This window comes from Mus musculus, chromosome 10 (assembly GCF_000001635.26).
Source record: "Mus musculus strain C57BL/6J chromosome 10, GRCm38.p6 C57BL/6J".
Taxonomy (NCBI): Eukaryota; Metazoa; Chordata; class Mammalia; order Rodentia; family Muridae; genus Mus; species Mus musculus.
In genome coordinates this window covers 109856180-109869953 of record NC_000076.6, presented here as the reverse complement: position 1 = coordinate 109869953, position 13774 = coordinate 109856180, and the positions used below count along the sequence as shown (strand labels likewise).

The window sequence follows — 13774 nt, the reverse complement described above, 5'->3', positions numbered from 1 at the left end:
CTTACAAATGGAAAGTTTCTATCTTACTTATTCATTACTAAGAAGTAATTTTTTCTCAAAGTATTTATGCAGTTCATAAGAGAGTAATTAAAATGAGCATATATTCCACTATGGAAGTAAGTTTTACTGTACAGAGAAAATAATGAGGGCCCTGTTGTAATGCAAGTTCAGATTCAAAATGTATAGGTTGGGACTTGAGACTGTATGTCCCTTATAAGTCCCAGGTGATGCCAATGTGATTGGTTACCTGTGTGTTAGAAAAACACTGAGGGAATGAGTCAGTTTTAATAAACATGAGGATTGGAGAACTTAAGGACAGGTTAGTTGGTAGTCTAACAGAGTGACTACATACTGACTCATCTTCAGGGATTTAGTGGGAAAGGAAAAGGCCATTCATGAGCACACAGTAAATAATGATTGTATGAATAAGAATAAATAAATAAAAAAATGTATTGGAACTTTGGAGGTTTATGAAGACAAATCATGAGTTGGTTGTGGTGGGTGAGCTTGAAGATGATGCAGTTGGGCAAGTCTTTTAGATACCTGATATAAATGTTACCATATAAAGATGTTAATGCAGGAAATTTAGATGGACTCTTAATCAGAAGTGAAGAGATGACATTGTTTGAGGAAGCAGGCCATACTCTGTGTTGAGAAGGCCATGCCTTTAACAGTTGATGGAAAGATATGGAATGAAAGTAAGAGTGTTTGTGTGTGGGTCAGTTAGCCATGCTGGGAAAAGATGTAACAAATAGAAAACCTGATAGATACCAAGACATTAAAAAGTCCTGAAATGAATAAAACCCCAGTGATGTCCACAATAATTGCCTCACACATCTTCTCAATAACTTGTAACCCCAATCTTTAGGACCCTGAGAGTACAGGCTCATGACTTAGAGGCCAGCCTGTGCTACATACCATGTTCCAGGCCTGCATGAACTATGTAGAGTGACCATGACTCAGAAAACCAAACAGGACAAAAGAGGAGCGGTACATATAATTGGTTAGCAAAGGCAAGAGATAAATGGAAGATGCCAAGTATCAAGGAATTGAATGAATTAAGAGGTATTTTTTACAAAAACAGTCATCATGTGAAATATACTTTCACAGTCCATCAGAAATACAGCCATGAAGCCAAACTGACTTGGGCAAAGTCACTTAATATTTCTGGAACTTGCTGTTGCTTTTTCATTATTGAATGGCAGAATTATGTTATTTCTTTTAACATTATTCATCGAAATAATGTGCTAGCTTTTAGTTACTGGAAAGCCTGCTGTTTTGTTATCATGTTTACTGGTCTTGTCTATGTTCAGTGCAGGAGTATAAGAATAAGTCCCTAAATTGTAGGTGGTCCTTTTCCTGGGGGCAGTCAAGAGATTTCCTCCTCTTGCTTGCTTTTGAAATTCTATTTTTATTTATTTAACTTCTACATGATTGTATTGAAACAGCTTTGTTTTACATTTATTCTATGATTTTGTTGACACCCTAGTAGCTTAGCACTTGTCTCAGTTCATGGTATAGTTAAAATGCAGATTGTTTTGTACATAAATAGCAATGTATCAAACAATGGATGTGAAAAAGATGCGCTCTATCATCATGAAAATGCCTTTCAGATGAGAATGAGCGCCCTTTATTCCAGGCTGCAGTAAGACCAGGCATATTCACAATGCGGGCAGGAGCAGACAGAGAACAAAACACACTACCAGAAAGGAAAAAAAAAAAAAAAGTTTCTTTTGTCTAAATCCTCCTTGCTTAGCATCAGAGCAGCATGTGATTCTGTAGATAAAATAGTTCTCCTAGGAAGTTATTCTCCATGACAGCATCTACCCTCAGCTACAATGGGTGTACCAACAGGCAGTTGGATCTATAGAGTCTACCTTTTTTTTTCTAAACACCATATCTTCAACTTTTAGCATGATAAACATCAATTTAAGGTACAAATTTGTGTTTTGCAGATCAAGTGTTAATCTTCAAATTTGGTTTAAATAATCATGCCGTATGTTCCTTTGGGTGAAGTATTTAATTAAAAAAAATGGTTGTGGGGCTAATGGGGTGTATCAGTGTGTATAGGCACTAGTATACAGATTGGAAGACCTCCTAAGTTCAAATCCCTGAGCCTATGGGGCTAGTGGAGTATATCAATAGATATAGTCTCTAGTGTACAGATTGAAAACCTCCTAAATTCAAACCCCAGGCTTACAAGCTTACAAGAAAAAGTCAATCCCAGAATTATTCTCTGATACCACATATATTGTATGGCATAAATGAACCTGTGAAATGCATGCATGCGCACACACACATACTCTAAAATAGTTAAATATAAATTAAAATGTTTAGTCATTATCAGAAACATTAAGGTTTTTCTTTTTGTTAGAAATTAATTCTATTTATTATTAAATTTTTGAACACAGCTCTCTTTCAATAAAAATATTGTAATTTAACCTTCTTGTAAAAATTATATGCTATTAGGTATTAACCATAGCATATGGGTTATCAACTCAGTTTTTAATGAATTGCTTTTCAAAACATTTGCTTTAAAAGAGCAAATTAGAGATTTCATCTCATCATCTCTTCCTTTTACTATTCTGGAAATAGGAATTTTAGCCTGTAAATGAAACTTTAGAGTTTTTAAAAACGTTTTTAACAGTCAAAGGTTAAGGTTCTATAAGATAAAATAATATTATTAAGTATTTATAATGTCTAATATTTCTCAGCATAATTTTAAAGTCAGCACTTTTGCCAAGAGAACGGTGGTGCATTCATGGGGCATTCATAAGTGAAGCTCATAGCGTTTGTGTTGCATTACCATAATTTTCTGATTAATTTGTTCTTCATATATGTTTCTGTGTGTTCCAATTGCATTTCATTGACTCATAACTTTGTTGTAAGTTTGTACTTTCTCTCCATGTTCAAAGAATTCCTTTAATTCCATTTCTCTGTTTCTCCTCATACAGTCTGACAGCCAGATATGCAGCTCAGTCTAAACACAGTGGAATTGCAACCAGTCAGAAAAAGCCTACTAGGTCAGTTCATGTCTCTAATCTATTGTTTGTTAGTGATATTCACGTGAATGCCACTGATACTCTGTCCGGTCACTCTAAGATCTAGAAAACATGATTACTTCTGAGAGCCCTAAGTTTAGAGCACTCAGTGCTTCCAAGTGGACTTCCAGATGGAGACTGTGGGGTGAGTGGATTCGGTGGTTAAGTGGGTTTAGAGGTCTGGCTTTGCTTGAGATTTAGGAAATACACAGTGATGGTGGGCAGAGGCTGTGTCCTTCGTTTAGAGCAAGTGAGGAACAAGGACCTTATAAGACCTCCCTGATCTTTTTCAAGGTCTCAGAATCTGAAAGTTTCACAACAGAATTTTTAACTATTTTGAAAGAGGCATATATGGAGAAATTAACTTAAGATGAGAGTCTATCTAAAATAACCTAAAATTCTGCTTTTATAACATATGTGTGTGTATATACATATATATGTATATATATACATATATATGTGTGTATGTATGTATGTATGTATATATATATATATATATATATATATATATGCTTGCTTGTTGTTTATGTAATTGATAAAAAGGGATAATGGGAGTTCAAACCAGCTGAGCGAAACCAAAACAAGGGGTTGCACTCTCCTGTGTGCTGCTGTCTATGTTCCCACTCCCAGAGGAGCTATGTAGTGGTGGAATGTTAGCCATTGCTTCAGTCATGAATCAGGCTGCTCAATGCTCCCTTGTAAGGGATTCTGATAGCTTAAGTCCATGTGTGACTTTCCCTGGCTTTGTTTGTTCTGTTGTTGTTGTTTTGTTTTGTTTTTTTGTATGAATTTCCACAACGGTAAAAACTTATTCTGGGGAGAAATATATTTTAAAATTATTTAATAAAAATAGCAATAAATGGCATAAGTTGCTCTACTTGAGGACAGTGACATGCTAAGCATATGTGAATAATAAGCACATTTATGGCTCCTGTGCACACAGGAGTTATAAAACATATCCTAAGTTCTTTGTTCTAATACAGCTTTTCTCTGTCATGCATTCTCTCTCTCTCTCTCTCTCTCTCTCTCTCTCTCTCTCTCTCTCTCTCTCTCTCTCTCCCTCCCTCCCTCCCTCCCTCCCTCCCTCCCTCCCTTCATCTCATTTCCCTTTTTATTGCTCTGATGAATGATCGGGGGGGGGGGGGGGGGCTCTGGCTGCCTGGTAAATTAGGGTAATGAGAAGAGCAAATGTATCTTTTAATTTGTTTTAATTTGTTCTTCTGAGGACTGAAGATCACTTAGCTTCCTGGGTCACAGGAAAGATTAAAATGCATCTTAATTGCTTTCTAGAAGTGGGTCAAGTTTCATTGCAACCGGGGCAAGTTCCAGGACAAACTGTTTACACATGAGTTTGGAATGAATTTCAAAGTCTATGGCTATGTCTACAGAAATTGCTCTTATATTTATTGGGATTGGGACATTTGGCCCAATTAATTACTTGACTGCTTTTTGTGGGGAGTAGTCACTGGTACTGTAAATTCCTAATGTGTCTGGTTATGATGTTGTAGTTACAACCCCTTGTTGAGCTATTGGAGAAAAAAAACTAAGAGCTGGATCCATTTGGAAAAGATTCTAATCTTGCGTATGACACAACCTCTAACTAGCAAAATAGGTGAAGAGCCTATTTGTTAGCCATATGTGTTTAAACTCTAAGGTATATTTTAAAAATTGAAACTTTTAACTGTCTGTAACATCTGCCCATTTATTATTTGTATTTTCCTGAAGCTCATTGCATTGTGTGATTCTCCTGTTATAAAAGATACCTTTGTTTTAAGGGTTTGCTATTTTAAAGTCAGGTAGCATAGTGGAGTTGTGTTGAAACCTGTCCTGTTAAATAGATTGACATTTTGGACATAAAACATATAAAAATATTTAAAATTTTTCATTTAAAAAAATCTGTGAAAAGCTCAGCACTGTATTTCTTAGGTTTTGGATCGATCCATCTTTCTGTTCAAACAAGAATTTCCAGTGCAGTGTACAATCTTGTTCACACGGTGGCAGCACATGCCCACAAAGCCTTTGGTATTCCTATCACACATGTCAAAAGCTCCGGTTTTATTTCCTGTGGATTGGCACAACAGTAATGTAAGCTAGAAAATAGGTACAGTTCATGAAATAATTGACACGTGAAATTTTGAAGAAAAGCATAATAAAATGTAAATTGAGCCAAACTGAAACTTAATAGTAGCATTAATTAATCAAAGTGTCAGGTTTCAAGCATCAAGCTACCCTGTTGATAATAGAAATGGGGTGCCTGTCCACATGACTTGTCCTGCATGCATACAATGTCTTGAAACTGCCTTCAGTTCAGGTATATTTCAACTGTGTTCTACTAACAGTGATTTCCTTCCTCAGAGGCTAACATCCTGTTCTTGTCCTATGGGAGGAGGTGGCCACAGGTGAAAAAATCTCAGTTGCCTTTTTAACCAGAGAATGGAAGATTTTTGTGAGACAGCTCAGCTACCTATAGTATAATCATGACTTTGCTTGTGGCATCAAGTATTTATTGTAACTTAGTAGCTTAGCTAGTCAGTAAAAAATTGTTGTTTGCCTTTTGTTCAATAGTGTTTGTTGCCACTAATTTCTAAGTCTTTGGAAAAGCTACAGTAGCTGAAAATATGTTCCATAAACTGAAAGGAAAAATTAAGCAACTGCATATATCTAAGTAATATCACAGAAACTCTATAAGGTTAAATCTTACTGTTTTTCCTTGTCATATAATTTTACGGTGTTTTCAGTATAAACTTATATTCATTTAAGTAAGGTTATTTTTATAGTTAAAGTCTGCTTTATTTTATTTTTCCTATTTCGAGGACATTCTTATTGAGAAGTGTTACAAGATTTTTCTGATCGTCTCTTACTTTGTGTCCAGCCGTTTATCACTGTTTATCATTTTCTGTTAAGTACGTCATAGTTGATCCTGTATTGTGGGTTCTGTACCACCGCTTCTCGCTCACTCGTCCCTTCCCCTTAACTTCTGGAGTACACACTAATGATGTAATGTTTTTTATGCTATTTCAGGCTTCCAGGGCCCTCTAGGGTGCCAGCTGCGAGCAGCAGCAACAAGGCTCAGGGAGCCTCCAATCTCAATAGGAGAAGTCAGAGCTTTAACAGCATTGACAAAAACAAGCCTCCAAATTATGCAAATGGAAATGAAAAAGGTAAGTGTGTACCTGTCATGTCATCCTGCCCGGAGCCCAATGCATGTCTGGTGAATTGGCACACAATGCTTTTAATAGTTGATCAATGGAGCAGCTCGGGGGCTGGAATGTTATCAGAAGTTTCCCAATCCCCACCATCATGAATTCCAGTTTCCTTCTGGACCTTTCTATTCTGCAGAACATTTTAAGGGAATGAGATCTGTACTTTAAAATATATTGTTCACTACAGAGCCAAGCCTAAAATCTGTTTCACAAAAAAATAGTTACCCCAGATGCATATAAATAGCATTTTCTTATGTCTTTCAAGTTTTAAAGAAATTTCGTCCTAAAATCAAAATGCTATTTCTAATTGACTTGAGTCCTCATGTCACTTATCATACATGACAAAATGTGGGGAGCTGTTAGGGTGGATGCATCCAAAGTTGAGACACAATGGGCAGGCTATGGTCCTGATACCTGTCATCTCTAAACCAGGAGGATAAGGCAGACGGCTCCTTCACATTTGAGGCCATTGTGGGCCTATATAGTAAGTCCCTAATTAGGCAAGATGATGGAGTATGACCATGATTTAAAACAATAAGAACTACAAATAGCGGATATATGTTTGTGATAAACAACTTTTATTTGAAAGTAGCAGTTGTTGTAAATGTTATGACCTCGGCTTTCCCCAAGCACAAAATTGTCTGTATCCATGTTTTCTTAAAAATAAATACTTAATAAAAATATAAAATCACAAAAATGAATATGTAAAAAAGACAAGAGTATGGGCACATGAATGCTAGCTTATAGATGATCTGCATGCCACACAGTTCTCTACGATGTGCAAAATATACATTTTAAAAGATACTGGCTTGGACCTGCCCCTTTTGGACTAGGGACTAATTGAATGGATGTGTCTCTTGTAAACCAAATCCTGGGGGAATCAAGAAGCCGGGCTTTGTAAATACTGCGGCTACTAGAGCAGGGTTTCTAAGTCAGTAAAATTACTATTTCTATTCATAGGATCCTGCCTTATGTAGGAGAGTATATTAAATTAAGAAGTGATTCCTCTGTCTAATCAATACAACTACCAGGACGTTTAATTTGAATAGTTAAACCAAGTGTGTGCTACTTTGCACAGGTTAGATGGTCACCACTTGATTCAGTATGTACATAGGCTGGGTTCTCTCCTTCAGACAACAACAGGAAGAGGACAGTGTTGGAGGAGGTGCTTTTTGTGACAACCTTTCCTTTTGGCTGAGGCAAATTTTAGAAGATTATAATCCCTAGAGAGCAAAGTGGCAAATCCCTGAAATCCTCACCATTTTTACGTCCAGTGGTGAGACGGGACGTGGAAGTATAGTACTGTGTATTTTGGAGTCTAAGGATTTAAAATTAAGAATAAAGTCTCCTTCTGTAGACAAGTGTTTGAGCATTCAATGATTCGTAAGGACTTAGCAAGTTCAAAAGTTTAATCGCAAAGTTAATGCTGGCATAGCAGTGAGATCAATTAGCTTTCAGACTATGCTGAAACCCACTTGCTTTTTACATTCCTGATTTGCTATCGTGACCCATACAGGAATCCAATGAACAATTTGAAACAAGGGAAAAAATCGCTGTAGGGATCAATCCAAAAGAGATTTGGCTTTTTTTAAACGATACTTTATACAAATACAATTACTCTTCTCTTACAGACTCAGTAATTTTGAACATTGATTTTTTTCCCTTTTCATTTAAATTAAGGCATAATCCTAAAGGTTTTACTATTTTGGTAAGAAAGGAAATGGAAAATAAAAACACTACATGGAAATATTTTCCCTCATTTTTGACCTTAGAATGTGTTATACAGGTTCAAGCTAATTTTACAAATATATTATATACAGTTTGTAGAAGGAGCTTACAAACAGTGGTGTACAGAGACTACTACTATTTATTTAAAACACTCATGCTAATATACATATACATATGTACATATGCCATATAATAAATGAATAAATGCACATATTGTGTGCATATATGTTTATATATGTGTGTGTTGGTGATACCATATAAATACTATATTAGTTTCAACACATACACAAAACTAGTTCTAGAAAAGAGATTTATAAGTAGTCTAGACATTTTGACAAAGATAAGTTGTGAAGTGGTGGATTTCTGTAATTTCAAAGTCTTTTTACTTCTAGTATCTTGAAATAAAACTCCAAGACAGACAAACCATTCATTTCAAGGATGTTCAACTTCTACACAATTCTAACATTAGTGTGTAGCAATATTTCTCATCACCACAAGATGGAGACAGATACAATGTAGTAGGTGGCCTTGCTTGTTTAACTGAGAAAGTCAAAGGTGTGAGAATGTAGTATGTTCACTTTTCGCTTTAAATAGAAGTAACTGAAAATTTCAAACCATTTCGAAGCATAAATGAGGCATGCATCACCTGTCCCCTTTGGGTTGGAAGGGTATGGGAGAAGGATGTGCAGCCATAAACTGAATTGTGAAATATGGAAGCTACATTTTACAGATCATTTTACAGATTTGTAGACATTTGTTACATATAAAATATGGGCACGAAGTGTCTATATATTGCCAATAAGTTTAAATAGGCTCACATGATACAGTGCAGGCATCTGGAAACTGTTTGACTCATACAGTGTCCTTATATTTGAATTATTTATGTCATTGGATCCAATGCCATTTTATAATTATCTTGTGCTATTTTGTATTTCTAATAAATTATCTTAAAGTACAAGAACAAAAATATTATAAATATTACATTGGAATAAATTTTAACACACCCTGTCTCCTAGTTAGGGACACAAGCTTTAAGTTAGGATGTTTGGATTCAGTGCTTTGCTATTAGGACATTGTAGTGTTTACATGTCTTAGTTGCCTTTCTACTGCTGTGGAGACCATGACCAAGGCAAAGTATAGAAAGAAGAGTTTACTGAGAACGTAAAGTTTTACAAGGTTAGAGTCCAAAACCACCATGGCAAGGGGCCTGGCAGCAGCAGGCAGGCAGGCAAGGTGAAGAAGCAATAGCTTAGAGCTCACAAATTATAGGCAACAACCAATAGGCAGAGCTAGGGCAGGAAACACTAAGCTAACTGGGAATGGCATGGCTCTTGAAACCTCAAAGTCCACCCCAAGTAACATGTCTCTTCCAACAAGGACACATCTTCTAATCTTCTCCAAACAGTTCCTGCAGCTGAGTACCAAGCCTTCAAATGGATGAGCCTTGGGGATTCAAACCACCATATTAAAAAAAAGGCACCAACCAAAGAGTACACTTAGAGTGACCCATGGCTGAAGCCGCATATGTAGCAGAAGATGACCTTGTCAGGCATCAATGGGAAGAGAGATCCTCGGTCCTGTGAAGGCTCAGTGCCCCCCGTCTAGGGGAATGCCAGGGAAGGGAGGCTGGAGTGGGTTTGTTGGTGAGCAAGGGAAAGGGGAGATGGGATGGGGGGTCCTGAGAAAATAGGAAAGGAGATAACATTTGAAATGTAAATAAATAAAATATCCAAAAAAAAAAGAAAAAAAGGCATATAAATATTTAAAATTATTCAAGTTTTTAAATTGAAAATAGATTCTTCTCTCAAACTATACTCCCAAACTACTGTTTCCCTCCTTCTACTCCTCCCAGTTCTACCACCAACCTCCCTCTCTCTCAGTTCTACTCTCCTTCCATTTCATCTTCAGAAAAGAGCAGACCTCCAACAGACAATGGACAAGCAGCATCTTAAAAATAATTTTCAAAAGAATAGTCCATCAGCTAATAAATTGTTATTGTGTGTCCAAGAGAGATGGCAACTGTAAAAAAAAATTTTATAAATGTTATAGTTTTATAATGAAGGAGTTTAAGGTATATTATTTAAATGTTATAAATAAGATGGTTATTTCATTGTAGTTATTAGATATTGAAACATTTACATTTAATACTTTAAAATCTTTCACTTAGTACTTAAAGAAATTGAGTCTGCTAATTTAAAGAAATTGGTGATCAGGTAGCTTGAGACATGGGATTCATTATAATGTTCCATGAATGTTTAACACGATCCAGTTCAGTGCCAAGGATATAGATTCATAACAGAGCCTGGTGTGACTGAAACTTATGGTTGGGTGCCTTCCAATACTTCAAAAAAATCTCAAATTAAAATATTTCTTTTGTCTGAAGAATTAACCAAATAATTTGAGAAACCTCTAGAATTTGTAGTGTGCAATAAATATTTATTTATTCAAAGCATAGTAGCATTAGTTGATGTGATTGGGGGTGGAAGAATACAGGAGGAATTCTAAATGGTGTGACCCCTAATGGAATCAGTAGAGAAACACAAACCTCACTTCAATATCCAAGAGTATTCTAACACACATTCTGCCAAATGTATGCTCCCTTCAACACATGAGTTAAAATATAAGCTCACCTTGCCATAAGGTATTACTTGTAGAGATGACTGTGATAGAAGTGTCACAGTAGAATCCAGTGCCTTCACTGCTCTATTCAAGTGGAGTGTCAGGACAAATTTCTCAGAACAAATGGTGAAATGAAGAAAGTGTCTTTTGTTAAGCTTCCCAGAATCCTTCACTCTCTTCTGATCACCTGCCATTCAAGAGCTAACAATGAAAGACAAGATGATATCAGCGCTTATCTGAGCCTGTGCACTCTCAAAGAGCACTGTAGACAAATGCAACCTCTGAAGAAAACCACCTACCTGATCACTAGGAATTAGACCTCGTGAGAACCACGTTGTGACTCATTTGGACATACTCTTTATGTGTTTAGAGAAATGTTAACAAATTAGCTTTTGTTTTACAAAATCTGGGTGACACATTTGAAAGAGAATACTCGGTTATTGGAAATGTCAATTTCCCTGGTTTTGTGTGTGTCCCAGTTGTGAGCTACATATCTGAGTTCTGAGCTATAAACCTAGGTCACCTGGCACAGTTCCTTAGAGAGGAATTTTTCCTTGTTGCTAAGAGATTTGTCACAGTACCAGAGGGAATGCCAGAGCCTTCTCCCTGTTTTTCCCAGATGGCTCATACTCTAAGGAGGACAGAATCAAGCACCTTCTAGTGTGGAGCCTTCTGACTTTTAGTTATACCCAACCTGGATTAGTAGGGTTGATGTCAGAGATCTAGCAACACATTGACTCAATGTTGTAAGCCATTACAATTACCGTGAGATTTGCACTGTTTTTTTTGTTGAAATTCAGATACCTATTCTCAGCTAGGCATAATACATTCCTCTTAAGTACGTTTTCTGCTTGGTTCTTTTTTCCTCTTAATTCTTGTAAAATGAATAATAAAGAACTAAACTTTCCTAGATAATGCATATGTTTTAATACTTATTTATTTTAATATTTATTTGTTTTTGTTTTATGAATATGAGTATTTGCCAACATGGGGACACATATATCACGTGCATATCCTTGTGCCTATGGAGGCCAAAAGAAGCCATTGGAACCACCAGAAGTGGAATTACAGATAGCTTTGCATAGCCATGTGGGTCCTGGGAACCTAACCTGGGTCGTCTACAAAAATGGAAAGTACTCTTAACTACTTCAGTGCATAGCTTTTAATTATTATTATTTTGAATTACTAAGAATTTCATTGTGGTTATCATGGTTTTTTTTCCTCTTTACTATAAAATATATCAATACCATAATCTCTGAAATCTGTGTTTTCTAGTACTATATTAGCTCAACTATGAGCATATAAGAAATAATAAATATTATTGGGCAGCCCTGGTCAAATGCATTGCTGTTTATGTGCACATGCACACATACTGAGGAATTTCATTCCTTACTGCAAATAGTAAAAGCTGGCTGGTAAGTAGAAACATCCCAAATATCATATCCCTTCACAAAGTCGGTCTCTGTCTTTGCAAGTGGTACTGGTGAGCATAGGCAGAAAGGACAGCATCCAGGGTTTCTGTTGAGTCATTATGAAACAATGGCTGAAACATTTCACAAACCGGTAATTCCATTGTTTCTTTCCTTCTACAAATTACTGTGCTTAGGTGTCCTGTATCTGAGCTAATGTTACCATCAACATGTTGCCTGCTCCACAGGGAGCATGTTCCAAATAAAACACTAGCTTTCTTTTAACTAACTAAGAAACGTAGCAGTGAAAAATAGATGTACAAGTCTAGAATATTTTCTGTGGTTTTGTGTGTGTGTGTGTGTTTGTGTGTGTGTGAAGATATAGCAGTCCACAATGTAGAACAAAGCTCTAAACCACTGAAGTTCACCAATGGATCTATTCCTAATCTCCCCATGTCTGTTGCAACCACCATATTTATTTCAATGGATCAAGTTTAAGAGTAGATTGGAATTACTCCTGACTTAGTGATACTGGTATGGTTAGGAAGCCAGATGTTGATGTGTTAAGTTTAGATCATTTGTAGTCATGAATTTAGTATATAGTGTCATTTTATATATGAGTGATATGTGGAGCAAACTTTCAGAGTAGAGTTGTAGACTGGGCAATGTCTCCAAAGTTATTTATATTTAAATTCTGCTTAGTGGTGAAGAAGGCAAATATGATTCAAATGAATACTCATTTAGTTCCCTGGTGAGAAATATCATCAAAATTTCAGGGTTTATAGAAAAAGTATAGCACAGAGAAGTAGAGAATTCCTCTACCTATTGGGGCAGAATATGTCTAATCCAATGTTTTGGGCTGCCCTGAGTTCTTGCTATGTGTGTTACTGAGAGCAACATGCTTTGTTTCATAAAACTTCAGTTTTCTCATTCTGGCAAAGGAACTTATGTAACATGAATGATTGTTATGGGTTTTAATGCAAGGGCATGTTTACAAAACAATTTCACAAAATTCTTAGAATACTAAATTAAGAAGTATTTAGTGATTAGAGTTGGTGATGGTTGTTGGTATCTAGATGGTAGAAGAGGAAGATTAAAAGAAAAGTTGTCATTTGGAGACCAGAGATAAGAGGTATCAATCACTATAAACAGAAAAAGGCCATAAACATGCAAGGCACAATCAGATTGTTTGAAGGACTTTACATGGTCATATTTTCCTATATCAAGATATATTTATAGTTAGGAGCTAACTTATTTACCTTCAGAATCATATCACTGAATGCAGGATACTTACTTACTATTGAATATATAATTGGCAGAACCAAAGGTTCCCACTTGAATGACTCTGGAGAAGTGACAGACACTGCCTTTTCAGCTGTGTTGTTATGTACTCTACCATGAGGAGTCCTGGGAGATTTCCTTGCCCAGGCATCTGCCTGATACTCAGTGACCTGTGCTTTGTCCTTTTAAAGAATCCCAAGGCTCCTTATCGCTGCTGTATAAAGACAGACTGGGGACAGGCTGAGAGCTGAGCACTGCAGAGTGTCTTAGATGTGTGTACTCAACTGAAGCCAATTTTACAGCTGTTGCCATGACTGTTGCTGTGCTGTGTGAATGTCATAACCTACAGTCTCCTGGGTCTCATTCTGAGGTGTCGTGATGTTGAAGTTCCTCTTCTGTACTTGGCCGTCTATGGTCTACTTAGTTAATGCCCTTAGCTTGTTTTGGTTTTTTCTAAGAAAGGAACAGCATCACTTCTCTTGTCTATCAGCTG

General features: G+C 36.4%; 1 protein-coding gene across 8 annotated transcripts in view; it reads left to right on the top strand.

The window, feature by feature from the left end:
• Window positions 1-13774, top strand: part of Nav3 (neuron navigator 3) — a 774463-nt gene that overhangs the window by 585769 nt on the left and 174920 nt on the right. For 7 of the 8 annotated variants that reach the window (NM_001368815.1, NM_001081035.2, XM_017313946.2 and 4 more), the window contains 2 exons: window positions 2955-3023; window positions 6063-6202. In NM_001368815.1, the coding sequence (NP_001355744.1) occupies window positions 2955-3023; window positions 6063-6202 (209 nt within the window). The remainder of the gene's footprint in view (window positions 1-2954; window positions 3024-6062; window positions 6203-13774) is intronic. The other variant, XM_006513677.3, reaches the window with a different exon arrangement.